The 20015-nt window shown below is 40.5% G+C and overlaps 1 protein-coding gene across 14 annotated transcripts in view; it reads left to right on the top strand.

The window, feature by feature from the left end:
* Positions 1 to 20015, top strand: part of MAP4 (microtubule associated protein 4) — a 271212-nt gene that overhangs the window by 198420 nt on the left and 52777 nt on the right. For 13 of the 14 annotated variants that reach the window (XM_030549739.1, XM_030549736.1, XM_030549737.1 and 10 more), the window contains 2 exons: positions 236 to 409; positions 1600 to 6015. In XM_030549739.1, the coding sequence (XP_030405599.1) occupies positions 236 to 409; positions 1600 to 6015 (4590 nt within the window). The remainder of the gene's footprint in view (positions 1 to 235; positions 410 to 1599; positions 6016 to 20015) is intronic. The other variant, XM_030549740.1, reaches the window with a different exon arrangement.

The following is a 20015-nucleotide window of genomic DNA, read 5'->3' on the forward strand; positions in this document are numbered from 1 at the left end:
AGATAGCAAACACAATCTTGTATATTTCTCCTTTGACACTACAACCATTTTGGAGGGTATTTGTCAAAGGGAGCTTGAGGGGGGAATATATATAGACAGATTACAGAATCTTGTAAATTGCATCTGTATTCTAAACCAAAATGTACCCTTTTCTATATGCCTGTGTGTAAAATATTAGTTGCACTCATTCATCAGATATGAAACATCCCATCTTACTGTGTTTTTTGTGTTTCAGTTCCAGTGGAAGCAAAAGAACCATTGACATTAATAGAAACTAAAGAAACCCTTCCAGAAAAAACAGCTCCGGCTGCTGACCTGACCATAGTAGAGACGCTGAAGGAAGAGGCTGAGCTTAGTCATGCCCACCATACAGAACCTCCACAAAAGAAATCTCCACTGGAACCTACAGGTAGAGATTTGACAGTAGCTGGAATTTAGAATTAAAATATATTTTCTCTCTGAATACCATTCTTCCTTCTCCTGCAAGCTGCATTTATCTTACCCTTCAGCCCCCTGGGCATGCACGCGATTTTCTACAGCCAGCACTGTGCTGTTTTGAGAATTCATCACAATGATTCTGCTTGCACTTTGCCTCCAGTCCCTGCCCTGTTCCCTCTTTTTAAATGATTTAATCTCCTTCGTTTCAGGACTATGAGTCCAAATTTGGATGCTGCTGCTATTTTTGTTGGGGGCTGGCTTATGTCTTCACTGCTAAAGCATTTAAATGCTCACCTTCCCTCTCTTCTAATGCCATTTCCAACATGGCTCTTATTTTGGTGTTAAGACAAACTCAATGCTCCTTGATTCTAGTAAAATAATGTTCATGGCACTTTTTTTTTCCAAATTGAGGTGTGTGGCTCAAAGAGGAAAATATAGTTTTGTCCCTGCTCCACTAACTCACCTCTCCATTGAGCCTAGATTTCTTATGTTTCTGACTGGAGGCTTATTTGTGGGACCAGGGGTTTGTAAGAAATGACTGACACTCTCTAAAGTTAATGGCTTATAATTGAGGAAACTAGAGCTATCTACATCTGAGTACAGAAAATGATTTTTCTTTTGATGAAGTTTTGCCTTCCACTGCTTTACGGGTGCTGTGGGAAACTTACTTCTAGCTTTTTCTTCCCATTACATCCACACGCTTTTTTCTTGAGCCTTACCTTTCCACTATACTTCTATTTCCTACTAAGGAAAGTTTCTAAACTAGAGGGTTGTAACTGGTGTAGCTGCTGTCTTGTCATGCTAAGATAACAGGAAAAATGGAGCCCTAATGCCTTTTCTAAATATTGGTAATTTCTCACTACAAGAGCAGTTGTTTTATGGGAGTAAAGATCACCAACTGTACAAAAAATGATTGTTTAATCTCTGTCATTGATCTGTTTGACTTTCCAATAACATAAATAAATTAAACATAAAACCTGTTTTAAAGTTAGCTTTCTTAAACAGCACCACTAAAACTGGGTTTGGGGTTAGCATGGTATCAATGTGTTTTAAAAGTTCTTCATATATGACCGAGGAGGTCAATAAAATAAAAAATTGGCTAACATCAGACTTTTTAGCAAATAGTTGCTCTGATACTTGAGCAAACTTCCTGTATTCCAGGTGTTCCTACTGCACAAGTAAGGCAAGCTAACAAATCAAGTGACCGCAGGTTTGGCAGAGCAAAACCTGCAGCAGTGCCTGGTGCAGATGTCCCTGAGGAACTTCTAGTAGGTCTCCCAGAGCAGAAGAGTACTGACCCAAAAGCAGACCCCTTTTCTATGGCAGAACTTGGATGGGTCTCTGGAACATTCTCTCGGACTAGGGCACCACATAAAAAGGCAGCCGGGCAGCTACTCAGCATGCCGCCTGAATTTGTGGAGAGCCAGAGAGATGTACCTAGAGAGAGCTGGGATTCAGAAGGTTCTCCAGTGATTGTAAAGAAGAAGAAGAAGAAACAGAAACAAAAGAGAAACCAGCAGCCAAGAACAATGGAGTTGGGGGATGAAAATGTAGAAGTTTCTAAAGCTCCCAAAGTTCCTCTCTTTGCTGCTGAACTGCAAAAGCCAGACGTTCCCTTTGTCCTGCCTGCTGAAGGTGTCAAAGAGCACTCTGCTCACTCAAGAGAGGGCCAGAGGAAGGGAACTTCAAATGTACTAAGGGATGCTAAGGCAGGAACTGAAAGCCACCTCGTAGATGATCAAAATTTTATCTCAAGTCCCACAGCAGGCCAGCAGAGCCTGAAAACTGAAGGACCATTTAAATTTTTGTTGGATGCAAAAGCTGGAGAAGTCATGAAACAGGAAGAAATGAAAGCTGACAGTTTGTTTCAGTCTAAAAGCAAAAACAAACAGGTACCCTTGGAGAAGCTAGAATGCAAGGCAGAACACACTAAGATGGGGGATCCTTCCTCAGCACTGACACAAACCAAGCCTATTGAAATAAGTTTTATTGATAAAAACAAAAAGATTGAGTGTGAACATTCAGACCTTGAAGTATCTCTTTCCAAAGGCATCAACCTAAATAAAGTGGAAACTCCTTTGGAGACCAAACCTGTAGAAATTAGCCTTATTGATGAAAATAAGGAGATTAAGTGCACATCTCACAAGCATGTAGCAGCAGATGAGACAGTTCCAAGTGAAGTTCAAACTCCCGGTGGGATATTGATGGGAGAGAAACCAAAGAAAAGAAGTAGTGATGAAAAAAGCAGAAAGGCTGAAAATGGTTTCTCCAAGCAGCCTGCTGTTTTAGAGATTAAGACAGATACAACCAATCTTCCTGCTGCAGCAAAGAGAGTCAACAAAACTAAAGAAACAGATTCCTTTGATAAAAGCCAAGAGACTGGCTCTATTACTTCAGAGCCTCCATTGGAAACTGCAACAGATATTACTAAAGTTCCCCTTATACCATTGGTGTCAGACAAACCTAAAGAGGGCATTGCTGGGCAAAACAAAAAGGCTGACTTCAGTTTTTCAGAGCAGCCATTTGTTTTGGAGACCAAGACAGATACAGCCAAACTTCATGCTCCTGCTGAGACAGTAGACATAACTAACATCGGTTTCACTGATAAAAGCAAGCAGATTGGATTCGATCACCCAGCTGTGACAGATCCCAGCATGGCACTGGTTACAGATAAACCTAAAAAGAGGGGTGGTGATGGGAAGAACAAAAAAGTTAAAAATTCCTCTGAGCAGCCAGTTCTTATGGAGGTTGAGATAGACCCAGACAAACTTCCTGCTGTAGTTAAGACAGCTGGCAAAACTAAAGAAATAATCTTTACTGATGAAGACAAAGAGCCTGGCGTTGCTATTGCAGAGCATTCATTGGAGGATATGACAGGTCCCAGTACTGCAAAGGTGGCAGAGAAGCCTAAGAAAAGGACTAGTGATGGAAAAAACAAAAAGGCTGAAAAAGGTTATTTCGAGCAGCCATTTTTTCTGGAGGCTAAGGAAGACACAAGCAGTCTTCCTACTGTAATGGAGAAGGATGACAAAACTAAAAAAGTAAGTTTCATTGATAAAGGTAAAGAGACAGATTTTACTACCGCAGATCATCTGTTGGAGGGTGCAACAGCTACAATGAAGATACAAGGTCCCATTACAACACTGGTAACAGAAGAACCTAAAAATGGTATTACTGGGAAAAGTGAAAAGGCAGAATTCAGTATTTCAGAACAACCAGATGTGGCCAAACTTCCTGCTAGTGCTGAGACAATCAGCAAAACAAAGGAAGATAGTTTGATGGATAAAAGCAAAGAGACTGGATTTACTACAGATTCCAGCAGAGCACTGATGAGTGACAAACGTAAAGAGAAGGGCAGTGATAGGAAAGGCAAAAAAGTTGGAAAAAGTTCTTTTGAGCAGCCTTTTCTTCTGGAGACTAAGATAGATACAAGCAAGCTTCCTACTGTAGTGGAAAAGGCTGAAAAAATGAAAGAAATGGGTTTTGCTGATATAGGCAAGGAGCCTATCTTTACTACAACAGAGCATCAACTGGAGAATTTGACAGATACAACCAAGGTACAAGTTCCCACTATGAAACTGATAACAGAAAAACCTAAAATAAAGGAAAGTAATGAAAAAAGTTTCTTTGAACAGCTTGTTCCCTCAGATTATAAAATGGACACAGCACAGTCCGAAACACTCACCAAAACTAAAGAAACTCCTTTCTCTGATAAAGGCAAGGAGACTGATTTTACTACTTTAGAGCACCTCTTGGAGGATATAAGAGATACAGCTAAGGCACACATTCCCATGACAGAACTGGTGGCAGACAAACCTAAGAAGAGGTGTAGTGATGGGAAAAGCAAAAAGATTGAAAATACTGCTGAGCACCTTGCTGTCTTGGAGGCAAAGACAGACTCCATTAAACTTCCTGCAGTACTCAAGGAGGCCAATAAAATTAAAGAAACTCACTCCACTGATAAAGGCCAGGAGACTCAATTTACTATTTCAGAGCATCTGTTGGAAAATATAACAGATACAGCTAAAATACAAACTCCCATTACACCACTTGTGACAGGAAAACCAGAAGAGACTAATAAGGGGAACAGCACAAAGGCTGATGTTCATTTGGAGAAGCCATTTCTTTTGGAGACTAAAGTAGATGCAGCCACACTTCCTGGTGGTGCTGATGAGATAGTCGACAAAACTGAAGCTATAAGTTCCACTGATGAAAGCCAGGTGGCTGGATTTACTATTTTAGAACATCAAACTATGACAGATCCCAGTCCAGCACTGGTGACCAATAAGTCTAAAAAGAGGGGTAATGATGGAAAAAACAGAGAGGCTAAAAATGCCTCTGAGCAACCAGTTCTTCTGGAGACTAAGACCGACAAAAGCAAAATACAACCTCCCATAGTAACCGATCTGGAGTATCAAATGGAAGAAATGGGTCTTGTAGATGAAAACCAAAATATTAAAAATTTCCCCTCTAAGCATCAAATGCTTTGGGATAATAAGGGTCACTTGTTCACACCCTTCACTCAGTCTGGAGCAGTTGGTGTTGACAGAGTTGGCAAAGCCAGTATCTTTCCAGAGTATCCAGTAAAGGATGAAGGATGGAAGGTGCCAGTGCCTCCTGCAGTGGTTTTGGAGGGCACCAACAAAGAGTCAAGCACAAGTGACAAAAGAGAGGAAAATAAACACAGCCATTATGAGCATTCAGTCACACTGGAAGGTGAAGATGCTGGCGTACAGGCTTTCACTTCAGTGAAGGAGGGTGATAAAATCAAAGTGACTAGTGCTGGGGATAAGAAGAAGAAAGGTAAATGGCCTTCCTTGGATTCTCCAGTTAAACAGGATGCCAAGGCAGGAAGGGATGAAGTGCATACTTCCATTTTAGCAGAGATTGATGACAAAGAAATAAGCACTGAATGTGCTTCCTTGGAGCATCTGGTGAAGGAGACAGATGCCATGAAGAGAACAATTCCCACAGATGCTAAAGTGACGGACAAAATGGAAGGAAGTAGCTCTGCTGGTGAGAAGGATGTTGGATGCATTTCTCCGGAACTTACAGTGCAATGGGAGAATAAAGCAGAAGCAGTTGTTCTACAGGTTCTAGCTACAGCGGAGGTGGTGAACAAGGCTAAAGAGGCTGAGCTGGGTGAACAAAGCTTCTCTGAGTGCCCAGTTAGTTTAGAAAAAAAAACAGATGCAGCTGAGGTTGCTAGTGTGACTCTGAGAGATGCCCAAACAGAGGAAATCAGTCCTACTGATAAAATTAAAAGCCATTCTGAACACTCAGAAGGTGATGCTGCTGACAAGATGAAGGCTGGCCTGAAGGACTTCCAAGCTTTGAAGTCTGAAGAGGATAAATATGCAGACTTACCTCAGAAACAGATAGATGGTTCTGGACAAAAAGTTGTGAAAGAGACAAAGAAAGAGGAGAGAGTCAAAGCTACGGAACAGATAAAAGGCTACATGAGACCCACAAAGTCAAGAGGACTTCCTGCTCCACCACCAAGGCCTGCTGTCCAAGCTCGAGAGAAACCAAGGCAGCTGAAAGCCAATGGTATGAGTCGGCAAAGGCAAGAGAAAGGTGTGTGCTTGTGATTTGAGCTAGCAGCAGTAACGCAGACAGCTTGCGTGTGAGACCTTGCTACTTGTCAGTGTGTTGGCATGAATACATAACTGTTAATCCTGTGTGTCACAAACAAATGTGGCATGACTGTTTTGGCTGATCTTAAAAGGCTCTTAATTCTGCTTGCCTGTCTCACGGTGCTAATTCCCAAGTTTTAGAAGAATTGATAGTTTGGTTTGAATTCCAAAGCTCTGTTTCTTTGGGTTGCAGTTAAAGTCCATTTTTATATATACATGTCCTGCCTTTACAAATTAAACTAAACTGTACTTTGAGCATTATGGTGAAATTAACTTCTCAGCACCAGAAACTGAGTGTGATGCTTGTCAGAGATGCAGGACTTCCTATATTCAATCTTGGACCTGTGACAGAAAAGTAGTGCTTGATCAAGGAAACTAATTGAAATTGATTAGAAATTAATGGCTTATACAACTGGAGAGCAGGGAATTGCAGATTTCTGTATTATGAAATGTTCCTTCCTATCCCTGACAGGTTGTGGGATCTGACTTTAAAATCACATTAGTCTAATTACATATACTGTTGTTTTTTTTCTCCTGCACTTGAATTCTGACCATTTTTACCTTCAACTATCTCAAACCACCAAAGGTATAAAAATCTGTGCTTCATCCCAACTGATTAGCTTGAGGAAACATTAATCTCTGACTCTAGCATTTTGAGAAATAGCAAGTAATTGGATTGATGTAATTTTAAGATTTGATCCCTCTCAACCAGTCAGGGCTGGAAACATTTTGGAGGGACCAGTAAAACTTTTCCAAGTGCCAGTCCTGGCCAGAGTTCAGAGAGAATTTGGATCTATGTCAACCCAAGCTGTCTGACTGAAATGGAGCCCGTGTCTTGTCTGTGTTTTGACTAGCATGTATATATGATATAAAAACAACCACCAGACCAACCTGGGACTTATGATGTTACCAACCTCCTTTAAAAGTGTGCTTTCATCTTATCAATGAATTTTGATGTAATGAAGTAGCCTAGCAAGGGTTCCTCTCCCTGTCTAATAGCTGTTGTTTTTGCACTGTTGTTAAGGCATGAAACTTCCCTGTTTCTCTTTTTGCAGAGTTCCACATTGTCAGCATGAATGATACAGCTGCTAAATTTAATAAACATGGAGCCCAAGTCAGCCTTAACATTCTGGTCAGGTTTTTGAGAGGTTTTGTAATTTTAATGAGTGTTGCATAACCCAAAGTAGTTCTATTTTGGAAGTGGTTGCTCTGCATGAACTTGTGTCCATAGAAATATGCTGCATGATGGTACAAAGTGGAGTGAACACGAAAGGCAGTGTCTTTAATAATAAAAAAACCTTTATAATCTGCTAGAAACCTTTTTGTTTCCCTTTGTAAACTGCTACCGTTAAAGGGATAGTTGTAAAGCTAGGAGATTCCTGCAAAAAAAGAAAAGCACTTCCTGACTGTTGCACAGGTAAATTTTACTGAAAACTGCACAATACATCAAAGCATTCCCAACTGCAGTGCGGAATGGCTACATGTAAGTAGATTGATACGCCGCTTGCATTTGCAAGTTAGTACCATATAAGGCCACATAGACGCTTTCTAATTAAGCACAGTTGCTACAATCCTTGACTACACTACACAACACTTCGTAGATTGACAGTTGCTTTTTAGAGAAGCTGTTAATGATTGAGTTTATTTTGGAGATGTTGGTTGACACATTTTCCACCCCCATTTGAATGCATATTCTGTCAGGTGCAGGATTGATGAGGGCTTGAAGGGATGGCTCTGGCCTCTGGCATGGTTCTTAGGCAAACAATTGTTGACTGCACAACATCTGGGCTGAGTGACAAAATGTTACTTTCAATAAAGCACAGAACACTATGGGGACAAAAAGACAGATTCCTTTGACTGACTCTTGTCCAAATATTTGTGTCTCATTTTCTTTCCATCCCTACACCTTCCAACTAGTAATGGAGCAACCATTTAGTGAATTCTCAAGGACTATGAATATCCTAGCTTAATTCCTAAATGCAAAGAAATCTTTGTGTAAAATCTATTTAGGATGTCTGGTACTTTATCAAGTGAACAGTTTGATCAATGTGACAGTTTTATGAGGCTTAAGTAGTGTATGAGGAGTAACCTCGTTTACAGTTAGAGCAGGAGTTAGTGGGAGCCAGGAGAAGACCTGCATTCTATTCGAAACTCTCTCACTGATTTGCTTTGGCCAGGGGCAACTTATTTATCTTTTGTACACCCGTTTACCCCATTTTCTATGGGAATAATACTTAACTATGTAAAGTGCTTTGAAATCCTTGGATGAAAGATGGTATAGAATTGCCTAAATATTGCTGTAATATCTATAAATAGAATAGCTTTATAAAACTGGAATTTTTATTTTTAAAAAGTTTATTTTAAGGTGTTTCTGGGGTCTACAGAAATCATGAGAGTGAAACGTAATAGTCCATGAGATCTCTGTTACATATTTACATCTCGTGCTCTTCAAATTTATGTAGATTTGTTCATCCGAATACCACATCTGGGTATTTTGGAGAATGTTCTGCTAAAGATTAGCTACTGACATTTGTTTAGCAAAACTAGAGGGCTGCTTGTGAGATCTGTAACTACTGTGTACATGTGCTACAGTACAACAGGAGGGCTCCTCTAAATTTATATGGAGGCATTTATGTAATGTTAGTGTAGATATACACCAGTGTTTTATTTAATGTAGAACATGATTTGATTTCTGCCCCAAAGAGCTTTTATTGCTTCTTGGAAGACATGGCAGTTACAATGCTGTAGATATCTTTATTTGATAGGACTGTTCCCTACATTTTAAATGTGGATTATCTACCCAAAAACCCTGTTAAAATGCTGTTGTGTAGATTGCAAAGTCAAGCATTCAAAAGTGAGAAAATGGCAGATTTGTGACTGCCCATGCAGCTTTCTGCCCTTTGTATAACTGTTTACCATATTGAGCCTTGTCCCTTCTGTTCCCTGTTACAGCCATTCCTAGAAACACACAGGTATTCTGGAAACCTGTTTCACATTCTTAACACCACTGGGCAGTAAGGATTATAACCCAAATCTGCATGTTGTAGGGTGACTGCCTCTCTCATGACCTCATAGTGGCTGTGCATGCGGCCGTCCCCTCAGTTTCCCTATTCTAGGATCCGCATTAACTCCACACAAACTTTCCAAATAAAATAGTCCTTTGCGAGGTTAATTTATTAAGAAGTCCCACAACCATAGTCCAGAATTCCCCAGCGTAGTCAAACTGTACATTCAACCTTCAAGTCCCAACAGTCCATCAACACACCATGAACAGTACTGCTCTGACATCTCTCACCATGCTCATGGCTGCAACTTTCTTGCTCAGGGGTGTGAAAAAACACCCCCCTGAGCGCTGGAAGATACTGTGCTGTAAAGCGCCAGTGTAAACAGTGCCCCAGCGCTGGGAGCGCTGCTCGCAGCGCTGCAAGCTAATCCCCATGAGGAGGTGGAGTACCTGCAGCGCTGGGAGAGCTCTCTCCCAGCGCTGGCTCTGCGACCACACTCGCACTTCAAAGCGTTGCTGTAGCAGCGCCTTGGAGTTTTGAGTGTAGCCAAGCCCTTAGGTATGGCTCCAGCATATCTCACTGCACCCCATCTCTTGGGTACATATCATGCTTTGCTCCTGCACTTCTAGCTTTTCTCCCATGTTTCCTTCTCAGATATGGTTCCAGCTGGCTCGCTCACTCCATTATTCCTGAGACTTCAGTCCTCTTTGGCCCTCTGTCTTCAGCTCTCCAGCTCGAGAGCCAGCAGGCATCTCCCCTTGCTGCTCTCAACCTTCAACCCTCTCTGGTCTGGGGCAGTTTGTAAATAACACCCCCATCCCCCCGACTGCCTTCTGCTGTCACCAACTTGATCTGGCTCTGTTGCTCAACCAGGGAGCTTTCTCCACTCCCTCCTTCAAGGCGATCCTCTCCCTAAAGCTCTCAACCTTGCTGTGTTCTTCTGAGATCTTTCCCAACTCTCTAGGTTCTTGACTCCTCCTTGCCTTTGGGCTGTGTCTTACTCATCTGTAACTTGTAGGGTAGCTCTGCCCTTCCCATTACATCAAACTAGGGCGTATCTGAATTGGAACAAGACAGCTGGGCCTGATTTCATTTCAGGTCCCAGCAATCCCATTCCTCTGCCATGCTGGTAGGGTCAACATTTATCAGGCAAGTTTTTTATAGCAGCCGTTGTGCTTCATTTTGGCTGGAGTTCTAAGTAGGATTAGATGTGAAAAGTAGTGTAGGAATCTCAGTATTGACATAGACATCCCTACCAATAACAGTGCAGCTGACCTCATGCTGAGGAATGGAGACGGGGTAAATGATACTAGGGTTGAACTATCCCACTCAGACTTCCAAATAGCATTCCCCATGTCCCCCCACCCTCCCACTCAGCTGGTATCTGTGTCAACACTAAAGGCGTCCTGGGAAAAAATCCCTCTCTAACCTATATCTTAAGGAACAGCATACTACGAATAGTCTTGCTTACCTAGCCCTCATGTTTTTGTTTGTATCTACCTGTTGTCTTTTTCACATTTATATTGTGTAAGCTCTTAAGCACAAGAACCATCTTTGTATGTACAGTGCCTGTTATAATGGTTCTTGAACCTTGTCTGTGTCTTCTAGGCACAATGTAAATGAGCAGCATATTGAATACCAGTGTTGGGAGTATTGGCTATTAAAAGGTTCTGAAAATTAGCCTGTTGAACAGGGATTTGAAGGGCCACTTTGAGTGGTGGTCTCCGACTTAGATTCTCTTTGTTTTCAGAAGCTTTTCATCCTACTCTTCTTTGTTTCCCTGTGCTGGCATTCTTCCAGCACCCTTTCCTTTAGCTAACATCAGCCAGCTGTCTCCAGAGTAGTCACCAATACCCATCATTGGCATAATCCTTTTCAGTGTGTAACATAGAGTAGTTCACATTTTTAATCTGACAGCTTTACATCCCTCATATGTAAATAAAATATGTTCAACATCCAAAAGAGCCATCTCTAATTAATGACAATGTTTTCTTCTGTTCTACCACCACAATGATGCCCTTTCTCTCAATGTTGTCTTTTCCTGGCTGTTCTGAATTATAGTGGTGTCATTCGTTCTTTTAATCTCTTAGCATTTCCAATATAACCCTCCTCATTCACACAGTTTCAATGGTTTATAATTCGCTGACTTAGTCTCAGCTATAACTGGGTATGTAGATAGTTACACATGGCTGCCTAATGGAAGTTATTGCCAAATCATGACCTCAGGCACACAGTTCTGTGCACAAATGCCTTTTAATCAAATGTTTGGTTTTATTAGTACAGTACAGACACATTTACGGGCAGCTGTTGGAAGTCGAGACGTCATGACCGTGTGTTAACGGACTGCGGGTTAAGAGGGCCAGGCTGAAAAAAAGTGTCTGATACACTTAGAAAAAAATGCCATTATTTTTCTCTTTCTGGTTCGCATTTTTTTTCTTTCTTATGAAATCTTATCAAGTAGCAGTCTTGCAAATAAAGCTGTTTCATCACAATTGTAAAGTTGTTCTTTGTGGTAGTCTTCATTTTTAAAATAGATTTTAACTCAGCGGGAAACGCGCTCGTGGCCAATTCATCGGCTAATCTGCTTTCTCCAGAAATTGATACCTGCACTATGCCATGATGCTTTTTAAAATGACTTGTTAACCCCTTGCTGGTTTGGAATGATTCATCCCCCGTTAAATTTCCAAATTTTGTCGCTTGGGCTTGAAGAATAGGCCCACTTAGCGGCATTTCTTTCAGCCTTTCCTGAGCAAACCACGTGTGCATGGCTTTGTCTATTGCGGGTTTTGCTGAATAGCGCACGTTTTTGCTTAAGCCCCGCGGCAGAATCAATATTTTGTACAAAGCCATTCAATTTAGATTTGTTTTTTAGCCATCCTCGGAGAGTAGATTTGGCAATCCCAATATCTTTTGAAACTTTGATCTGGGTTTCTCTGCTATTTACTCAATCTATTGCAGCTTGCTTTTCTTTTATAGTGTAGGAACGCTAACGCTTGCCCTCTGCCATTTTATATAAGGCCTACGGTTAAAATTTTCTAATGTAGTATATACATTACTATAAAACTATTATATATTATATATCTCTCTAGTGTGACAATGACTAAGCATGCATGATACATCTTTACCAATATCCGTAAAGAGTACAACACATTTCCGCTCCGCCCTTCCTGTCAATTTCTACGTCAGTGAGTTAGTGAGCAAATCTGTAGTGCTACATAGAAAGTTCCTGTACCTTTAACTTGTTAATAAGTCTCGTGTGTTAAATAGGTAGCACTGGGAGGCATGGTGCTACCATGCTTTAAGCAGATTTGTGCATAAACGGGTCTGTACTGTAACACAATAACTGCCATACTGTATCAGACTAATGTTCCATTCGGATCAGTATCTGGTCTCAAAGTTGGCAAAATTAGATGGTTGAGGAAGACATTAGAGGCCTTGTAATGGACAGTTATTTTCTTCATAATCTTAAGCAGTTAGTGATTAGTTATTATCCTGAAGCATAACGGGTTATATTCCTTATGATTTTTTTATCCTATATAGTAGAATTGCAGATAATCTTGTTCATTTGAATGTATATAATTGTCAGAGGGTCTGCTCACCACTAGTGTGCCTCCTCCTGGTCGCTGATTCCAGGTCCGACGCCACCTTTCCACATCTTGCCACACCCACTGCCTTCTCTTCCTGGCTCTCAGCGAGGCAAGGTGCTCTGTATTCATGGCTTCGCCCTCTGGCCAAGTCAAAGTCTCTTCTTACAAATGGGCTGAGGCAGTCTTCTCATTCACTGCCCAGCCTGTGTCACTTCCCCAGTGGCTGGTGGGGGAACCTGGGCCCGCCATAGGTTCCAGCTCAGGGACCCTCTATTCAGCAGCCAAGGTCTGTTTCATTCTAGACTTCATTCTTGCTGCCTTTTCCCTGAGCCTTTCCTAACCTTCTGGCTCCCCCTCTTCTCTGGGTTTGCTCGCTGCTAAATTCCATCTTCCCAGGGAGTAACTGTAGGGTACTTCCCTGCAGCCCCCTCCCTGCCGTCAACTTCCTGTCTTTAGAAATGCAGCCCAGCTCAGCTCATTCCTCCTCAACTCCCTCATTACTCAGTCAGGGGATTACTTAAGCCACCTGATTCCCCTCAGCTATGGCATGTCTGGTTAATTGCCCCCCTTAGCCTACATGAACCCTTTCAAGGCAAATATGGAGTCAACACCTCCATCACAATAATCCTTTGTTAAATACAACTAAACTTTGTGTCACTGTATTGTGGCAATGAGTTCCATGGGGTAATTATTGCATTATATGAGGGGGAAAATGACACTTAGATATAGAAAAAATAGCAATTAACCAAAGTTGTTTAGTTTAAATATAGAAAGGATCTGACAGCTGTCTTCCCACAATACTGAATGTATTTAACAGACATACAGAGAGCCTTTGTCCTCTTCTTCCTTTCCTATATCTGTGATTGTTTGAAGAAGGGAACTAAAATATTATTGGTAGTGATTGTTAGTTTTTTAATTTTAATTTAAAAAAATGAAACAAGTTTGGTTTCAAAAGATTTTTTGCTGATCCATATCTCCAAAAATAGTGGTATGTTTGTAGGCCGTTAGATCATGGTGTAACCAAAACTCTTCAGATACGTAATTACTTTACTCTTTTCCTTCTTTGTTTGCAAACTAGATATAGCCAATACATACTTTAAATTTTACTATATAGGGAAAGAGGAGGCTCAAAGAAGTTGTATCCAGATCTGTTTCCCATGATAACAATTTCTGTAAAACTATCTGGGTTCCCTCTGTGTACACCTTATACTCATGATGGTTCTTTCCATAACTGACATGTTTTAGTCACAAACATCCATTTGAGTTTAGACAAAAGTTGTGGGGTCCCGAGGCATTAACCTTACAGCTTCAGGATTAGTTCTCTCTCCCATTCATCTCCATGATATCTGTAAAGATTCATGTTTTAGTTAGAACTGGGAATAATACAAATGTAGAATTCTTCAAAAGACCACTTTTGGATTAAACATAAGGAAATTTGGTTTTTAACATTATCCTTATTACTAATTACACCTTCGATAATGAGAACTGAATTTAAAATGTCATTTATTTCTTGTTGTGTATGCTGCTTGTTTACTACTTGTACTACATTCAGCCTAGACAATGAAAAGAGGATGGTTAGTTTCCATTCAGTTTCACTGTGAAGTTCTCATCACTAGCCCAGGGCTGCAGTGTTTGAGTTACATACAGAAATATTTTTTAAAAGCTGTTTTGTATTGGAAATTAAAAATACAAAATGAAACATTTCTTCTGCTCTTCGGATTTCTACTTTTTTTTTCTTTTCTTTTTTACAAAATCTAAATAGTCTGATTTTTACCTGAAGTGTCCCATCCGTGGATAGGTAGCATTGTTAGCATACAAACTACTGAAGGCTCCCGTGTATCCTTGAAGAATAAGGCTTTAGTTTAAAGTGAAACTGATCAGGAGACTGAAAGTTGATGTTCATTGCTTCTTTAGCTTGACGGACTGTAAAGTGTGGGAAGTGATGAGGCATGTGAGTTCAGTGTACAGTCTCAGCTTCAGGCCTCATGTGTCAAAGCTTTAATAGGTTTGTTTTATTTGCAGTGAATGTTTGGCTGATCAGCAGGAAGTGTGTCATCTGTGTCAATCTACACTCAAGTGAATATCCAAATTATATTTTTATGATCTTGGCTTTTAATGCCAAAGTATATCCTCAACCAATCTGATCAATGAGATTATTGACTGTTATGGTAGTGACACTTAAATAGAGATATAACCTCTCTCTGAGAAGCTGGCAAGGAGTAGTTCATCGTCCTGGAAAGTGGCGTTGCCTTGGAAACTAGTGCAAAGGACTGCACAGAAACAATTGCGTTAGATAAAAAAGAGGCATTAAATGGGATAAGTAATAGCTTCAGGATTGAAGCAAAAATAGAAACACTAGGCTTATTCATCTACTGAGGATGGAAGCTTGCAGATTGGGTTTTAAGTCATGACATGTTGATATAGCTATCTGGTCTGCTTTGGTATTGGCATTGTAAGAGCCTACATAGTCATGTGTTGTACATGTATCTGTGAAACTTACTAAAATGGGCAGCACTTCCTTGCAACCTCTTGAATTGAAAGGTGTGTATTCCCATAGAAAGTGGTGTTTAAATTCAGTGAGACAACATAAGCATCAAAATATTTTAAGCAGTTAGAGATACTGATGGCTATAGGTCTGTTTGGTGGGTTTTTAATATTGTACTTAAATATATTTTACTATGTAAGGGGCTTTTTAGCTTTATTGGCTAGGTCATTTTAGTCTTTTGTGTGCAATCTTTAAGATGATTCAGGATTTAATCATAGCAGGAGGAAAAGTATAGACTAAATACAAGCAGGTCTCAAACTTCCTCCTGAATAATTATACTGCAGTCAGTGGCAGGACTTCCTTCTGCCCCTTCAGCCAGACAAAGATGTGCACTCCGGGACCGACTTTTGTACAGTTAGAGGACAGATTACTCATCCTGACTGACGTATTGAGGTACAGCCCCTTGGCTTATTAGGGTGCTGTCTCCCCCTTTGATCATATTGTTGCAAACAGATCTATCCATCATGCTGTCCTTTTGACTCTGTCTTTAAGATGCACCTGCCTGTCCCTCATTATCTCTGTGGTGTGTCCTGATGTCATCTTGGCATAAGTTCCTCTTGTTAGCACTTATGTATGGAAGCACCTGCTTCTAGCAGCCCTATTCTCGCCAACTTCTGTGAGTGGGGCCTGCCTCTGGCTCACAGCCCAGCTTTTGCTTAGCAATGCCTGGAAGTACTTTGGTTCAGGCCTCAGAATGGATCTTTGAAACAAGAGTTTGTTTCAGGGCCTTATCTTACTACAGGGAGTGATAAGGATTGTGAAACCCAGAATTCTGACGTCCAAGAAATCTGTCTTCCTCAAGACAACTGAAGAATCAGTAGAGGGGATAGAGACTTGAATTTTTACCATCTGAAGAAGCAGACTTTTGCCATCCCTAACCATCATTTTGCTCTTTAGGATGCAACTTTGCTTCTTTTTTTCTTTTTGCACAGAATCACTCAGTCACGAATAGTTCTCTGGAGAGCTTCCCATCCTTTCCTGCTTGTTCTTCACTGACTGATATGTCTTTTCCTCCAAGTGCAGCACCTCTCTTTCTTAGTATCTAGGAGGTAAAAGCCACATAAGAAGCCTGTAGCAGAGCTGGGAATAAAACTCAGATCTTGGGATTCCCAGTCCTGTGCTTTAACCACTATACTCCTGGTCTAGGTAAGCAATAAGTAGATCCAGAGGTTTATTCTGTGAGGAGACAAGTGTTAAGAAATTTTCATGAAGAAACATCTGGAGAAGAATGAGGGTGGTTGGTGTATGGAAACGGGGGGGCTCTTCTAAGCATAGGCGACAGTATTAACAAAAATGTGAAAGGAAGCGTGGGAACAAGAAGGTATGTACGTTGAAACAAGGATAGATGTAGTTTTGGTGAAGTTGCTAAGAGACTACGAGTGACGAGGAGAGTGGGTCAGCTTGACAACGTCCTGGGACAGCTTGCTGTAGGCTGACTGCAGTAGTAGCTTTTCGTAAGAGCTCCATTGTGTGGCAATGGAGTTGGACTCCTTCATTTTATTTTTCCTTTCAAAATAATAGCTGTTCTGTATAGTTAGATCCTGATTGAGAGCGAACATATTTTGGCATGCAGGAAAAAAAATAGGATGATAAAAATATAGAAAGTGTTTAGCAAACATTAAACTAAAACTTGAAAGAAAAGATCAAAACAAAAATTTTCATTGGGCTCTTAATTGTGTGTGGTAGTACACTCTGCAACTCAATTTTTCTGTTTAGCTACTTGAATCTAATTTCTCTAGCACCATGAGATATCTTGCATGGCATCCACCTGGCTTGGAAAGGAAAGAAAACATTAATTCTTGAGCAGTCACCTGCCATTCTGTGTGTTCTTCTATAGTAGCTTCTGATACCTTAAGTCCAAATAACTCACCCATTGGATTGGACCAATATAACATATTGCAAAACTTGATTCTTGTAAGCATCTCTCTTAGGATGTGGTATATCTTCAGCAGAGTATGATGTGGATCTTCACAAGATACTGAAGGAGAGGTGGGAGGGGGGAAAATGGCACCACAGAGCTTAACGATTATAGTGTTCCAAGGTCCCAGACTTGTACTAGCTAGTTCAGGACCTGTACCAGAAAAGTAGTGCTAATTGAAGTAGTGACAATTCTCATATCTGTTTCATTGCAGACCACACAGTCTATACAAGCATGCTTCATCCCACTAGAATTCTGAGAATTGGTCTCTGCTTTCCAGTGACATAAAGCATTTCTCTCTTTTTCTGATTGGTTGTGAAATATCAAACCTTAAAATCAAAGCATGGCATTTTGCTTCATTTCTCTTACTTTATTTTCTACATAATTATAGCTGCCACTCTTTCAAGAACCACTAGAACTAGAAACCAGTGCTTTGAACATTAGAAAACATGTATTTCACCAGTGTAGAACATTAATGAAGTAAATGAAGTAAAAATCTTAAGCGAATCCACATGTTCCATAGAATCTCTATGGATAGAAATTTCATGCTCTAATAAAAATATAACATTAGGGATCTATTATTGACCACCTGACCAGAACAGTGATAGTGATGATGAAATGCTAAGGGAAATTAGAGAGGCTATCAAAATTAAGAACCCAATAATAGTGGGGGATTTCAGTTATCCCCGTATTGACTGGGAACATTTCACTTCAGGACGAAATGCAGAGATAAAATTTCCCGATACTTTAAATGACTGCTTCATGGAGCAGCTGGTACGGGAACCCGCAAGGGGAGAGGTATCTCTAGATTTAATCCTGAGTGGAGCGCAGGAGCTGGTCCAAGAGGTAACTATAGCAGGACCGCTTGGAAATAGTGACCATAATACAATAGCATTCAACATCCCTGTGGTGGGAAGAACACCTCAACAGCCCAACACTGTAGCATTTAATTTCAAAAGGGGGAACTATACAAAAATGAGGGGGTTAGTTAAACAGAAGTGAAAAGGTACAGTGACTAAAGTGAAATCCCTGCAAGTTGCATGGGCCCTTTTTAAAGACACCATAATAGAGGCCCAACTTCAATGTATACCCCAAATTAAGAAACACAGTAAAAGAACTAAAAAAGAGCCACTGTGGCTTAACAACCATGTAAAAGAAGCATTGAGAGATAAGGACTTCCTTTAAAAAGTGGAAGTCAATCCCTAGTGAGGCAAATAGAAAGGAGCACAAACACTGCCAGCTTAAGTGCGAGAGTGTAATAAGAAAAGCCAAAGAGGAGTTTGAAGAACGGCTAGCCAAAAACTCCAAAGGTAATAACAAAATGTTTAAGTACATCAGAAGCAGGAAGCCTGCTAAACAACCAGTGAGGCCCCTTGACGATCGAAATACAAAAGGAGCGCTTAAAGACGATAAAGTCATTGCGGAGAAACTAAATGAATTCTGTGCTTCAGTCTTCACGGCTGAGGATGTTAAGGAGATTCCCAAACCTGAGCCAGCTTTTGTAGGTGACAAATCTGAGGAACTGTCACAGATTGAAGTGTCACTAGAGGAGGTTTTGGAATTAATTGATAAACTCAACATTAACAAGTCATCGGAACCAGATGGCATTCACCCAAGAGTTCTGAAAGAACTCAAATGTGAAGTTGCAGAACTATTAACGAAGGTTTGTAACCTGTCCTTTAAATCAGCTTCGGTACCCAATGACTGGAAGTTAGCTAATTTAATGCTAATATTTAAAAAGGGCTCTAGAGGTAATCCCGGCAATTACAGACCGGTAAGTCTAACGTCGGTACCGGGCAAATTAGTCGAAACAATAGTTAAAAATAAAATTGTCAGACACATAGAAAAGCACAAACTGAGCAATAGTCAACATGGTTTCTGTAAAGGGAAATAGTGTTTTACTAATCTATTAGAGTTCTTTGAAGGGGTCAACAAACATGTGGACGAGGGGGATCCAGTGGACATAGTGTACTTAGATTTCCAGAAAGCCTTTGACAAAGTCCCTCACCAAAGGCTCTTACGTAAATTAAGCTGTCATGGGATAAAAGGGAAGGTCCTTTCATGGGTTGAGAACTGGTTAAAAGACAGGGAACAAAGGCTAGGAATTAATGGTAAATTCTCAAAATGGAGAGGGGTAACTAGTGGTGTTCCCCAAGGGTCAGTCCTAGGACCAGTCCTATTCAATTTATTCATAAACAATCTGGAGAAAGGGGTAAACAGTGAGGTGGCAAAGTTTGCAGATGATACTAAACTACTCAAGATAGTTAAGACCAAAGCAGATTGTGAAGAACTTGAAAAAGATCTCACAAAATTAAGTGATTGGGCAACAAAATGGCAAATGAAATTTAATGTGTATAAATGTAAAGTAATGCACATTGGAAGAAATAACCCCAGCTATACATACAATATGATGGGGGCTAATTTAGCTACAAAGAGTCAGGAAAAAGATCTTGGCGTCATCGTGGATAGTTCTCTGAAGATGTCCATGCAGTGTGCAGACGCGGTCAAAAAAGCCAAAGGGATGTTAGGAATCATTAAAAAGGGGACAGAGAATAAGACTGAGAATATCTTATTGCCCTTATATAAATCCATGGTATGCCCACATCTCGAATACTGTGTACAGATGTGGTCTCCTCACCTCAAAAAAGATATTCTATCACTAGAAAAGGTTCAGAAGAGGGCAACTAAAATGATTAGGGGTTTGGAGAGGGTCCCATATGAGGAAAGATTAAAGAGGCTAGGCCTCTTAAGCTTGGAAAAGAGGAGACTAAGGGGGGATATGATAGAGGTATATAAAATCATGAGTGATGTGGAGAAAGTGGATAAGGAAAAGTTATTTACTTATTCCCATAATACAAGAACTAGGGGTCACCAAATGAAATTAAT

Source organism: Gopherus evgoodei, chromosome 2, assembly GCF_007399415.2.
Source record: "Gopherus evgoodei ecotype Sinaloan lineage chromosome 2, rGopEvg1_v1.p, whole genome shotgun sequence".
In the NCBI taxonomy this organism is placed as follows: domain Eukaryota; kingdom Metazoa; phylum Chordata; order Testudines; family Testudinidae; genus Gopherus; species Gopherus evgoodei.